This window comes from Agelaius tricolor, unplaced genomic scaffold (genome assembly GCF_023055355.1).
Source record: "Agelaius tricolor isolate 1412-34295 unplaced genomic scaffold, bAgeTri1.0.p SCAF_1, whole genome shotgun sequence".
In the NCBI taxonomy this organism is placed as follows: domain Eukaryota; kingdom Metazoa; phylum Chordata; class Aves; order Passeriformes; family Icteridae; genus Agelaius; species Agelaius tricolor.
Genome location: NW_027269261.1, coordinates 11,788,171 through 11,803,026, shown reverse-complemented (window position 1 = coordinate 11,803,026; position 14,856 = coordinate 11,788,171). Strand labels below are relative to the sequence as shown.

The window sequence follows — 14,856 nt, the reverse complement described above, 5'->3', positions numbered from 1 at the left end:
TTGAGCCTGTCCAGGAGCTCCCTGTTCATCCACACAGACCTCCTGGCATGTTTGCCAGACTTCCTCTTTGTTGGGGTGCACCACTCCTGAGCTTGGAGGTGGTGAATTCATGCTCATCATTTGGTAAAAACCAAAATAAACAAAACACCACCTCAAGCCTATTCCTCCCTTTGTGTTGAATAGGTCTTGAACACAAATGATAACAAGTCCTCCCCAGCTTACACCTTATTTCAGCAACCATTTACCAAACTGCAAAAGGAGAAAGCTAGGGGGAAAAGGAATATCTGAAAGATCTCTGAATGTACTTCCTTCAGCATCCCCCTTTCCCTCAAGAGTTTATCACCTCTCATAGATGTGCCTAACTTAGAAACAATTAATGGCTCTAATTCCAAGAGCTGCCATTCATTCGTAGCACATTAGCACACAGGTGGGTTTTTTAACAACTTCTGCTATACATAGATTCTTTCCCAATACATACTTTCATTATTTCATATATTCTGAATTATGTCCAAGGGTTATATTTCATGTGAATTTTTTTTTTAATTTTTTTTTTAAATGGCTGGACTATAACTGAAATGGCAGAAATAACAAAAATCCCCATCCTAAATACTAATAATTAGTCCAGGGAATGGCTTATACATTCCTTACTAGTGAAACACACCCTCCTGCGGCACTCCACCCCCAAAAATGAAGAATTTTCTACTTTTAAACCAATAAATCAGAACTGTCGTTTGTGCAATCGGCATTCTGGTTTGCATATTTGCCTTCATTTACACCTCTAGATTTGCTGCCTTTTGCTTAATATCAACACACAGAGCAGCTGTTAGGAGATAACATGCAGATGCCTAAGTTACCATGAATGGCTCAGTTGTCCTACCCAGTAAGAAAGGGATTGTGTATCTGAAAAACCTGTTGCCTTTAAAAACTAATAAAATTAGCATCATAGTAATCCTCAGTGCATAACATTTGCATAAAATTAAATATGGGCCTTCTCAAGACAGCTCTGCTGTCATACTAGCGGTCCTCTTCAAGTAACCAGCATCATCTGCATAAATAATGCCCTGCAGTTTGCATTTGGAGTTAGGGCACCTCAGTTTGGGTGGTTGGCTGTACAATTGATAACTGCAATGTTGTTTGGTTTCTGTCTGCTGGAAGACTTCTGCTAAATTCATAAGCTTCAGATTGCTGTAATCTTGTAATCAAAAGAACACAGACAACCTTTTCCTCAGCAAATGTTTCACCCCATCACTTGGGGATAGATTTGTGAGTCACTTTAAACTGTGTAGCTTTTGTCAAAGCCTTTTTTTCCCCCGCTAAACCAAAAGTGCAATAAAAACAAATGATAGCAAGAAACAAAACTACTACTTCATGCCTCCATAACTGCATTTTCCCACTTCCAGTAATAACTTGAATTTGGGCTTTTAAACTCACTTAGGAAACGCCATCATCATAAAACTGCACTGCTCAGGATTCTTTTTAACTACTTCTGCAGCTACTAAAACACCTCAAGGGAGCTGATCCTGCATCAGGAGGGGAGCAAAACGAGGCAAACTCCTGGCACCCCCCGCCCTCTCAGTGCCAGGTGTTTGTGTGGGGCCTTACCTGCTGGGTAGCGCTCGATGACGGGCCAGTTGTCCACCTGCAGGGTGGCATTGCCACCGCTCCTGGTGAAGCGCACCACGTGGTACTTCCCGTCGTTAATGATGGCGTTCATCTCCTCGATGGCGATGTCGTCCGTCCCGACATTAAACTTAACTCCAATTTTTCCCTGGTGCTGCAGAGTTGGGAGGGGGAAGGGAAGAAAAAAAAAAAAAGGAAAGAGGAAGAAGAAAAAAGAACTAATTAGGAGTTGTTTTAGGAGGAATTGAGACAGTGTGTCGCACAGGGGGAAGATTTCTAACAAAGTCTTCCCTCCTCAGATGTAACTTCTGAAGGTTTGCGCGTGGCAGTGACAAACCTTCTGACAGCTTAGGAAGTCTGGGACCTGTTTTTGAAGGGTAATTGATATTCCAAATGAGTTACTTCACCAAATTGAGCTCTCTCCTTTTCCAAGAGATTCAGATCAAGATGAGGATGGTAGAAGATGGAGGAAAGCTCAAGGTTTCTGACTTTGTCCTCTCCCTCACCTCCATGAAGATTAAACAAAAATTTTCCTTTTAGACTTTCAAAACAGAAAGACTTGCAGCGTCACTTGAAAGAGATACAAGAATCTTCTGGCCATAAAAGCCAAGTTCCAGCTCTGCTTTTCCTTTTTTTCAAACCTCATTCATACTTAGAGCCTTCAAAAATGATAATAAAGTAGGAGATTATTTTTTTTTTTTCTCCTTGGAGAGATTTTTGGCATCACATTGTAGTGATTTTGAATCATTAAGCCAAGATCACACTGGCTGATTAACAAGGACTTCCCTGTTCAGAGCCAGAGAGCAGGAAAAGGCATTTGCTGACACAGGAATGTGGAATTGCTCTCACTAAGGCCAGACACTCTTTTTCTTTTCTTTTTTTTTGCTGGGATTTGCCTATAAACTTCTGTGTTTGTGTGCTCTTAGGGCTAAGGGGACTTCCCATGCACACCAATACCTGGGAGCAAAGCAGTAGATTTTCCAAATGATTGTCATATCAGCAAGTTTTCATATTTATTGACTTTTAATTATTAAAATGTTCACTCTAATGGGACACCTCATTTTAACAAAGTTTTTTAATGTCTATTAAAGTTAACTTAAGGACTTTGCATTTTTTTAATCTCCCATAAAATCAATTCTGCTCCTCAATAAAGGTATTTATTACACTGAGGAGAAAAAAAGAAAAGCACTGCACAGTATGAGATGAGGGACTTATTCATAATAATTGGCAATTCTACATGAAATTTCATGTTCCTGGAACTTGTACATCCTTCTTTAAATTTAAAAAAAAGTTCATGAAGTTTTTACACAACCAGATGAAACACAATGAAATATTTTACTTTGTATGGCTTGCTCAGTCACATCAAATCTTCCAGAACCAGTTCCAGCTCTGTAGCAGAACTCTTGTGTCTGCTCTCTCTTTGCCTTACTATGCTAGCACTGCCTCCTGCAGTAAGTGTACTCTGCAGCTCCTTGCCTCTGAAGTCCCCCAAGCAAAGAACTCAGGAGTTTGTCCACTTTATTTTATTCTCTTTTCAAACATCTGACTTTGTTTTCCAGCACTGCTTGCATGCTGCAGTTACACAGCTGAGCAGCTGCTCAGCACCTCTGCAGTTCCTCAGCGTTCTGGCACCACACTCAGCTCCCCAGCTATGACCTTTTTTGAAACAACTAAAGGACCATTCCCTCATGAGATTTGCAGAATGAGTCTGAAAAAATTTTTTCTTGGCTCAGTTGATTGAACAATGTTTTAAACATTCCTCTTTTTTTTTCCTTGTGGATTATTTTAATATTTCTCCATTCACTGGTCCTACTCTATAAACATTCCCATGTCTATAGAGTGTCAATATGGGATCCACCTTATCCAATTCATGCTCATCTTCTTTTGCCTCTGGTGTGAGTTGCATAGCAACTTCCCAGTTATCTTGGAAAGGCAACTGTAGTTCTTCTTAATTTCAGCTGCTTCAACTAGACTCAGAATAAATTTCACCCATTTTTTTTTTCCCATGGATGCAGTAACTTATTTGTTTCACCTGTTTCATTCATATGCTTATTCTCTTTACACAGAAATATACACAAAGACATGTAACATTGTCCTGCTTTAAAGCAATCTCCTCTTTTACTAATTTTTGAAATGAAGAAAACCAGCACTTAATGATAATGGTGTATGCAACTTTTCATAGTACTTTCAAGAAATCAAAGGGCTCTGAGGATTAAATAAAGCTGACTAATTTTACCATGATTCATAATTACACTATTCATAACCTACACTTTATATACCCGTTTTCTTATTTGCTATATATATGCATACACATATATTATTTTAGATATTTAAAAAAATGACAAAGGAAACAAAACAGCTTTAAAGTCAATAGAAATGGTGGGAGTAAAAAGAAGTGGCAAACACAGCACTTATATCAGCAGTTTTCCCAAAGTTGGAGAATGTGGGACTGCAGCCAAGTTACCATTTACGAATGGCCAGGTATTGGCAAGTGAAATGAATGCTTTGCAGACTTGAAAGCAAACTTTCAGCCTTCCTTTATAGATATATACCTTCTAGTGAAAAAAAACCCCCAAGTTTTCCTGACTTCCCTATGTTTGTACACAGATACTGTGCACAGAGACAAAGCATGCAGATGCAAGAGCAAATATCACCCTGGTAATATATTACAGCTGGTAATATATTACAGTGATTCTTTTGTCTTTAGTTTCTTACACATTTCTCCAGCACCTGTGGGCATCTCAGTAACACCTCCATGAAACAAGGAAACAAGTCTGTGTTTCAAATTGAAGACTTCCTGATTATTATACCCATATTTAAGTTTGACTTCTGGACATCACATCAAACATTATATGAATCACAACCCCACTGTGCACAGCCCTTTAGAACCACAAAGCAAAACATGATGCTGCAATAATCCCCTTTCTATGTAGATAGGGGGTTTCCTAAGCCATTGCATTATCATGCAGGAATTTGACTCACTGCATGCTCCCTCACTGCAAGGTAACATTATTTTTCATTTGTCTTTGTCTTATTAGTTTTCATCTGTCTTAGGTTAAGACCATGTGCACACAGAATTATTGTGGATCAGCTGACATAAAGTAACCTGTTGAGATAACTTGATCTCAGCCCTCAGCCTTGTTAAACTTAATCTAGTGGGCCTGTAGCCTTTTAGAAAGAGCTGGTTTTTATATTTCCTCTTTTTTGGGGGGCAATATAGTAGTGCAGAAAGCAAAGATACTGATAAAACTGAAGCCTACTAAATTATTATTTTCACTTTGCCAGCCTCAGTTGCATAGTAAAGGGGTGGAAATTTTCCTGTATCACTCATTCATTCAAAATAATCTTAGAAGTCATCCTTCCTGTCAAAAACAGCCTCAGACAAATGCTGAGTGAGAGGTTCCCTCTTCAGTGCCCTGCAGATGGGCACTACAGAAATGTCTGTGCATCACTAAATACTGCAATAAGTCAGCACTGCTGTTGAATGGTGCTATCTCTGCCAATGACCCAAAGCAGCACAGGCTCACATTCCCACAAACAAACATTTTTTTGCCCAAAAGCAAAGATTATCATTTCAGAGCTCCCCTGGTAAAAATCAGCTGTGCGCACACAGTCCATACAAGTCCACTGCACTGTTTATGGTTCTCAGCCTGTGTTTTCTTTGTCTCAGTCTCACTCAGTTGTGAGAGAACACGATAATGGAACCAATTCCTTTTCCTCCTGTGCCTCCATCTATTCCATACTGCTAAGGCCACAATAACAGAGCAGAGTCAGGCAGGAGGCAGGAGAGTTTCCAAAAAGGCCAAAAGAGAGGAGGGATGCATTTCAACAAGTAGCTTAAACATTGTGTCTACAGAAATTATTTTGAGCCTCAGATCTGAAGATAGTATCAATAATGCTAAATCCACCACATCACCACCCCTGCTCCCTGGGGCAATGCAGCACAGGGACCTTGAATTCATCCACACACACTCTGAGCCCCAGCCAGCAACTCTCCAGAAACACCAAACTTTTGTTTTGGAGGTGCTTTGGCTGTCCTATTTCTGAGGCCAGGGTAGCTTTTATTTCTAGCTACACAGGCAGAAAAGTTAATTTGTTGTTGGCTTGTACATTACTGCAACATGCAATGTAGGCTTGGCGTATAGCTTAAATTCTGCTGTCCAAGCTCACAGGCTAAGGATAAATATGTTAATGGCTTCAAAGCAGTTGGATAAAACTGTGAGACAGCTCCAGTTCTATGCTTCTAATGTGCTCTGAAACGTTGGGAGCTTTGATTACTCTAACAGTGCCGGATGTGTATGTGTGCACGTGTACATACCAATCACTTCAACATGTTTTATCTTCAAAAGCTCTGGCAGCAACTGCTGTAATCTAGCAACTCCAGTGGAGTATTTTCAAGCTTGTTTTATGAATTGTGTACTCTAAATACTTAACAGACTTCTGATGAGGCACCAGGAATGCTGATGAACCTGAGAACCAAGCAATAAAGGTGGAATGCAAATCAAGCCAGCAGCTGACACTGCAATTTGTTCCCTGTTGGACTCTAGTTCAGTGCTACCAATCTGCCAAAATGCAGTAAAACCAATGCTATTATTTTATATATATATATAATCTATATATATAGATATACACTCTCACACACATAAATATCTATATCTATATATAATTGATATTTCCTATAACATCAGCAACGCTTTGCTGCTCTCTGTAGCAATAACTCTGGAATTAGTCAAACATGAGTGATGCAAACTTGGCACAACAGTAGTTTCAGAATAGACTGCAGACAACCTAAGCTCATAATACTTACATCCCTTAACCACTTCCAAGGAAAAGCAGTAACACTGGGACTCCCACAGGTGGACAAATTGAGGAGAAAAAATTCAAGCGTGCCAGCTTGAATTTTATATCATCAGCCCCGAGGCACCACTGTCTGGTGAATGCAGTAACAAAGTCTTAGAACTAACTGAAGGTTTACTTTGATTTTATTGAAGTGTAAGTTTCTTACAAGTTTTATTAAGAGTGAGATAATAAGAGTAAGTGTAAGTTTCTTACAAGTTTTATTAAGAGTGAGATAATTTTCACTCAAATGTAATCGGAGCTTAATATTATATATTATAGAAAGCTGTGCAAAATAATTAAAATAATATGTGGGTTTCTCAGTCCTCTAAGGAGATGCATATTTTAAAATAGTAGTGCTTGCTCAGGAGGTGAGGGATACACAACAGACTGAAGATACACTTGAACTCCAAGATTAATGCAGTAACTATATATATTTTAGTCTAATAATCCATCATTATTTCTTATTACCATCTGGTATCTTCCAGAGGAAATGCTTCCTGGAAAAGACACAGAAAACACAAATCATCTGGGAAGAGTTCTTTGAATAAAGGCATCTCTTATATTGAATATAAGAGTTTTCTGAATATTGAGTTTTAAATTCATTCTCTTGGGTTTTACATTATTAACCTAATGCTATTTTTTTTTTTTGGTATTGCTTTTCTCTATGAGAAGTGACAAATATCCAACCTATTTTTTCCAGCATTAACCCCTTAGTCAACTGCAAGTCAAGACACAACAGAAACAGGCATTCTCCTGTCATACCTCATCTTGCGCACTTACAGTCAGGTTTTGTGCCCTTTCATAAATTCAGAAAGGCATTTCAGAAAGGCTTTCAGCATATCAGTGCTTGACATACTGCTGAAAATCCAGGAGGGGCATGAAACCTCTATCATAGTGCTGGTAAGCCAAGTTACTACTCAGAGGTTGGCACTTCAAGGAAGAATGCAAAGATTTCTGTTTATGTCTGATGGGATGCATCCACCTGGTACTCAGTATTTTGGCATCTCACAAGTGGGAAACTATTTGTTTTTTCTTTCTTTTCCTAAAAGCTGGTAATGTGTGGCTGGGGTGGAAAAGCAAAGAAAACAAAACAAACAAACCAAACTTCCCCCTTTTTCTGATTTCCTGGTGAGGACACTAAGCTATTCTCAGTGTTCTTTCTTGCAAGTTCTCACCATTTATTTGCAGCATTTATTTTCCCAATATTTGTTTATTTCTAAAATTCACATCTTTGTAGACTTTAGGTTATGAGAAAAAAAACCAAACCCAAACAACAACAAAACAAACAAACAAACAAAAAAAACCCATAAACAAAATCAAAATAACCAATGCTTTTCATTTTAATCCAAGATACCAGTCCTGATAATTGTACAGAAAAGCTTAAAACCCAAAGCCTTGCAAGATACTCTTGGCAGAGCAAGAGGAAGAGCTGGAAATCATGTTAAATCATCACTGGGCTTGAGTGGTGGCTGGAATCCAAATGTGGCCCTGGGGTTCCTGTGAGAAGAGAGGTCAGATCTGCACTACCCATTTACACACACCCAGTGGAAATGCAATCCTGGCAACAAAATGCTGCCCAGCACTGTGCTGTGCCACTGCTCAGATTATTCACAGAGGAAAAATGTCTGCAGAGCCAGAAATGCTGCCAGTATCTCCTGCAGCAGCCGTGCATGCTCACCTAAGCACAAACACACCTTTTTCATCTACACCAGGATCCTTCCAGAGACAGTACAAAGCGCTTGAACAACAGATCGATAATCATAAATATACAGCAACAATTTTTTTCCTCTTCTAGTTTCAGGATACTCAGTTGTCCCATGAATTTTGTAAAAGAGATGTGGAGGGAAAAATATGCATCATATTTCGCTCTCCTGTTTTACTCAGAATTTCTGTAAGACCCTTTAATAAACCTCTACATGACCCCAATTTCATTCCATTAAGTCATCTAGGCTTTCTAAATTGATACAGAAATAATAAAAATTCATTGTTCACCAGATGTCCCTGGCTGACATGTAAGAAATAGAACTGTCACTGTAACAACATTATGTATGCAAATATATACAGATGCTACCAGAGCTACTGCTCTCTTAAGCACTGGTCAATAAAAATTAAGCATCTTCTAGCCTTAAACCAATGACCCTTGAATGATGTAAATGAAGTATGGGCTCAGCATCCCACTAATTTACAGCTGAGGTGCAGCTAGAAAAAGAACCACCCATGTGGCTCACTAGGTGGAAGGAGCAACATGTGGCATAACAAATTTTATGTCCCCAGGTGCCATCTGCGTGACACACAGAACAAAATTTCTGGAAAGAAGATATCATGAGAGCAATCACTCACTGACCCAGCATTTCCAGGGCAGGAAGCAACTACCCTTTACTACTATGAAAAAAATGGCTTGTACTTTATCACTTAATCACTTTTTTGCTTTAAAATAATTGTCCTCACAGTCTGCTTTAAAGTGTTATAGCCATTCGATTTATACATAAAGCTCAGCAAGCAGAAAATATAGAAATATTTATAAATCTACAGTTCTGACACTTCAACTCTTAGTCTGCAGTCTTCCTGTTTAGTTTTAAATATTGCAGTCCTCACTGCTATGTATTATAGGTGTATGATTTCAGGTTACCCTGATGATGAATTCCTGAGATAATACAATTACCTGCACAACCAACCATTGAAATGCAGTAGTTATGAAAGACATACGGAGTAGAGCCCACAGCAGCAACATACTGCATCTTATTATCCACTCAGCATCATTACTGCAGTACACAAAATTAAGTTTTTCTGAGAAAACACGCAGTAAAGAACAATTTAAGTAGCCAGCCCTTAATGTGGTATTTCTTTCAAAATAGAATGTTTCACAGAAATGCCTTGACCTTGTCAGCATCTCACCCAGGGGTTTTAGTCATGGTGAGATGCTCTGGATGGTTTGAAGAGATGCTGTTCACCAAACAGAGCATAATTTGAAGGAAACAAAATCTTAACTACTGGTCAAGGTAGCTCACAGGGCTTGGCTTTGCTCTGTACACTTGTTTTCCATGTGAGCAGACATATTGAGTACCTTAAATACAGGATGCTCAGCCTGAGGAACTCCATGCTCATTGGAAGCTCCAGCTACTGAAAATTTGCTTCTGAATGGGCACAATGAGATTTGAAAATCAGGATTGCTTTTTATTTTTTCATAGTGGTTTTATACAGAGGTTATTAAAACAGGGCTCCTGGAACTTGATATAAGTCATACAAAGGTGTAAAACAAATGAGTAGCACCTTGGTATCAGTACAATCTAATCCACACTGGAAATTGTCCTGGCTTAAGGGCACTGATTTCTGTGTTTAGAAAGGTTTCAGAGAACTCTTCTGATAATTGGTGTGTCTGAAACAAATTCAAAGTCAGAGTGAGTAGGACATATAACTGGGACCAGAAGTGAAGAATCAGCAAATTCTCAAGCAGGTTTTCATGCTAAATGATTAATAGCCATATGATCAACACACATGCCCATGAAAGCACCAGTAATAATTTTTTGAGAATCTGAGTCAAAGGACTTTTCATACTAAAAGCCAGTAAGGAATTATTAAAAACCAATAATGGCATTGGACAGCCAACTCCTATTGAGCTTTAATGAAAAATGAACACCTACCTGTCATTCATACCTTTGACAAGCTCCCCTTTAATGTTAATCAGGGTCTTGAATATTTCCAGATTCCTACCACAATCACTGGGAAAAAGCCCTTTTTAAAGACTTTTTAAATGCACACTTTGCATTCCTTTATTGTTCTGATTGCCTGCATGCAAATGCATTTCCAGAATTGTTTCCTAAATATTGTTCTCTTTCTTTGAGGTCACCAGGTGGAAATAACATGTTCCTAATTCATCTTGGCTGCTAAGTACTCATTAGTGATGTGGGTTTACATGACAGAAAACTGAAAGGAAAAGAAAAAAGATCCAGTCCACATAGTGATTTAAAAGTTAGGCATCTGAATAGTGGACTTAGATAAACATTTTTTGCCTCCTATCTTTAAAATGAAGAAAGCATGATATTCTCACTTCAGAAAATTGCTTATCTGAAGCAATTTATAATTGAAAAGTCAATCAGAAAAAGTAAAACAAACAAAAGAAAACACACACAATAGTCAACTACTGGTCTATGAGACAAATGTAGAACTGAAATGAAAAGTCCTCACACAAGGATATGTAACCTGTGCTGTTCCCAGCCAGCAGAGATACAACATGCCACAGGTAGGACTTGGGCTCCCTGGAAGGAAGGCGAGTCCTGGCTGTTGTCCCAGTTTCTGAGCAATCCTATAATTTCTGTTCCCAGCTTTCTTCCTTTTATCCTCAAGTGTAGAGCCCTTCTATGCCAAGCTTTAATGCCATGTATATTTTCCTCCATGGTAGTAGTTTCCTTTATCTCACCTTTCTTCATCTTGAGGATCTTTCAGAATCAAAACCAACTTGACAATTTACTGGTGTGCTGTGCTAGGCAGTGCAGAGTAGCCCATTATCAACGCTACAACAGAGGATCTCACGTCTTTTGATCACTTAATGCTACAGAGCATGTAAAAATCCTTACACCGAATGCATGTAGCACAGGAGGTGATCAAACAGTGTTCTTTGACTGGACTGTGAAATCCCTCAGGTAGCTGGAAGGGGAAAGCAAAATCTCATAGCTACCTCTACGTTCTCTGCTCTTGCTGCTAGCAACCCTCAAGGTTTGAAAGACATTGTTTTGGCATCTTAAAAAAAACCCACAAAACAAAACACCACCTTGTGGAAGAGAAGCATTACAAATGAAAGGGTTCTGTACAAGAAATTAGTGTTTGTGAACAGCCTCTACAAGGAAGAAATCTCTGGGGGGAAGCATAGCAAAATAGCATGAGCACCTTTGACAATATGCTCTTCAATAATCAAGAAGTTCCTTAATTGTATTTAAGAAGAAATCTGTCAGAAAACTGGAAAAGCTGACCTCAAGAAAATCAGAAAAAGATCAAAACTGAATTTAACCCACTCCAAGGGAGCTTTGCCTACAACAGAGCTCTGTACTGTCAGGCTCTGAGTGCCTCTCTGAAGCAGGGAACTTTCATGAATGTTGTTGTCCTTACTGGAATGGTCAGCATCAGTCTTGAATGATGTCCAAATATATTTGTGCTCATGTTATTTTTAAAATCCCTAACAATATCTAAGTATTTGCTTACAATACTTAAGTATTTGCTTAACAATATCTAAGTATTTGCAGATGTAAAACAACAGCCATTAACAGCCAACATTGCAAAATGCATCATTATCTTCAAATGGCATACTGGAAGGGAAGAGCATCATCCTTTTAACTAAAAGGATGCAAACTCTACAAACTCTTCACTTAGAGCAGGCTTTTATTACTGCTGGAAAGCATCATTTTGGAAATAGGGCATGTTGGGCAGCCAGCAATCAATGGTTTAGGGCAGCATTCTAACCTCATTGCTAGTGTACTCCTGATTTCTGCCCTTACTGCAGCTACTTCCTTCATTTATTGTTTTTATTACACTTGGCACATATTTACTTTGGAAAGTGAAAAGTCAGAAGGAACTCCAGAGAAGTCATGGCTGGTTTAGAAATAGTAACATGCTAAAAACAGAGCATCTCTCATTAGAGTTACTTGTCACTTTTTCAGAGCTTCTGCCTCATACTGCTATTCTCACACATTTCACTGTGGAAGAGATGTGATGGTAAAATATTTGAAAGACAGCTGATGCAAATTATGTGCTTTCTATTTTTTGTTTCTTTTTAAATTCTGTCTTTACTAAGATCAAGGTTTTGCTAGAAAGAGCTTAGTAGAAACCAGACATATAACTATTTTCCTTTTCATATTTCCACAGCTTAATGATAGTGAAGGACTATTTGAAAAAAAATGAATAATTTCACTGCTATTTGATCAGATAAGCTTTTGCAACTACATTAGGATAGCAGAGAAAAGAATGGGCATCTCTAAAAGGAAAAAAAAAAAAAATCAAAAAACCTACTGAGAAGTCACATTGGAAATGTGACTTCCTAAAAGCATAGCAGGGGGAAAATGTCTGCATCTTAAATAGCCTTATGGGAAGCTTATGTTGGATATATCTTGTGATCTGCACCAGATAACCCAATGTCTTGCTGACTTTGCCAGTGTCACAGAGGTGAGGTTTCCACATGGGTGAGCAAACCACTGGAGCAATTTATTCAAACACATTAGACTCAAATTGGCTGTAGTAGAGCACCAGGCAAGGCAGGTGTGTGTGCATGGCTGTGCACACATACTGCCTTTCTGACATTCTTCTGTGCTAAATGAGATAACTTAAAGGCTATAAAAAGAAAACCCTATTTCTTTTCCTTCTCTTATTTTTTCCAAATTGTTCTGTACCCACCAACAGTCTCATTAAGCAGTAACACCATTAGAGGACATCAGGAACACATTTTTTCACCTGAGGTGAAGCTCTAGCTTTTTGCCATTTCTGCTTTGCCAGTACAATTGCTAATAGGTTTCTTGGCTCTGCCAGTGCAAAGGGTATTTGTGACAGACAGATCTCCCCAGTAAACATTCTCCCATTTCCCCTCTCAGCCGGGGCAGAGCACTGTGCAAGTGCTGTGCCCACCCCACTGTGAGGAAACCCTACAAACTCCAGCTTACAGAGCACAGCACAAGCAAGGAATCCACCAGAGCTGCTCCACCACAAAGCTCCACTTCTTACATTACAGGGAGGAGTTACTTTAATGCCTGGATAATTCTAATTGTGATTATTTTCTGTGCTGTACCCCACACTCAAACACTAACCTTGAAGCAGAAAGGTAGGTGCTGACAATCCACCTTCTCCACCTGTTCTCACCAATACAAACCCATCAGGGCCTGCAGATACCTCCATGAATGGTTGCATCTCTCTATAATTGATGTATGGAGATGTATATAGGGGAATGATGAGGTGAAACAGCCCCTCCTCCTGCCCACTCTTCATGCAGAGGGGTAAGAACAAGGATTCCTGATTAATTACTTATCAAAGAGAATCACCTTAATTAGGGTCAAGTTCTGAGGCAGCTTAATTCATTCTTCAGTTTCTGTGTGAACACATTTTTTCCTACAGAACAATTGATTTGCAGCTCAATTCACACTGTTCAATTATATTTTTATTTTTTAAGGGAAAAAGAAATTAAAATGTTACCTTCTGAAACCAGTGTATCTGTTCTGAGGAAGACCCGAGTGTCATAAGTAATTAAAATAAAAGATTCCTGCTTTTTTCTCCTGTTATCCTGCTGAAGCAAATCTTGCAGAGATTGCACTGCTAGTGGGATTGGGGCAGTTCTTAAATTTCTGGCTGAGGTGCTGATCCCAGTAAAAGAGCAGGATGCATTCCCAGACAGAGAAGTATTCAGACACACAGGAAATCTTGTGCTGTCACAGGTGCTTCTCTATACCTGGGTGTACTCCAAGGGATGGTAGCTGGCTTCTGTTCCTTCTCATTATCCTCATAACAATTATTTAAAAAAATAATTTTCCAATTAAAAAAAAAAGCCCCTCTGGCATATGGCTAAAGTTGTTGCATTTGGAAAGGTATCATGGATTCACTGTTTCAGACTATAAAACTGCCCCTGCTTCCTGTATTTACCTTTATTTACTTATTAGCATTGATATTGAGGAAGGAAAAGTTTTAGCTTGACTCTTAGTAAGTGAGATAGATAAAAATAGGAAAAAATAGATGTGAACAATTGTTTAGTCTTAGAAAGTAATGAAACTCAATATGAAGCCTCAGGATGTGGCTCACATGGCCTATGATCCATTAGAGACACTTGTTTTCAAAGCTTTAGACAAAAAATAAAAAAAAAAGAGGTAAAAATACATTGCCAACTATAAAGCACTTAATGCTGTCATGGCTTTTTAATGAAGGAATCTAAGACATGGAGGAAAACCTTCCATACCCAGCACCTCACTCATTTGTCATTCCTATATCTGTTGGACAATGGGTTTTTTTCTAGGTTTTTTCCAAGGTTTTTTTTCTATATAAAAACAAACAAAAATGTGGGGAGCAGCACAGTAGAAGCAGCTTTTAGCCTCACAGATGTAGTTTACGATTTATAACTTCAGCATTTCTTTCCTGACTATTTATAATCTGTTGATTATAAATCTACAGTATGAACTAGAGTCCAATCACTCATTACATTTTTTTTGCATCATATTTACAGCTGTGAAAACAGAAAAGCTGTCGTTGGGCAGTCCTCAACTCAGAGGGATCAGGTTTAGGAACCACTCTACTGTTATTCCAAACTGTGTCATTGAGGGTATGGATACTTTCCATTCCTGTGGGTGGAATACTGGGATACTTTCTACTCTGCTAAGTCCAGGCCTTCCCACCAGGCCATTCCCATCACTGTCCTCCACAACCACTCCAAAA

At 38.8% G+C, this 14,856-nt stretch overlaps 1 protein-coding gene across 33 annotated transcripts in view; it reads right to left on the bottom strand.

Moving 5' to 3' along the window:
* NRXN1 (neurexin 1) overlaps positions 1–14,856 on the bottom strand; it is a 679,845-nt gene that overhangs the window by 119,607 nt on the left and 545,382 nt on the right. For all 33 annotated transcript variants that reach the window (XM_071422858.1, XM_071422867.1, XM_071423014.1 and 30 more), the window contains one exon: positions 1,603–1,774. In XM_071422858.1, the coding sequence (XP_071278959.1) occupies positions 1,603–1,774 (172 nt within the window). The remainder of the gene's footprint in view (positions 1–1,602; positions 1,775–14,856) is intronic.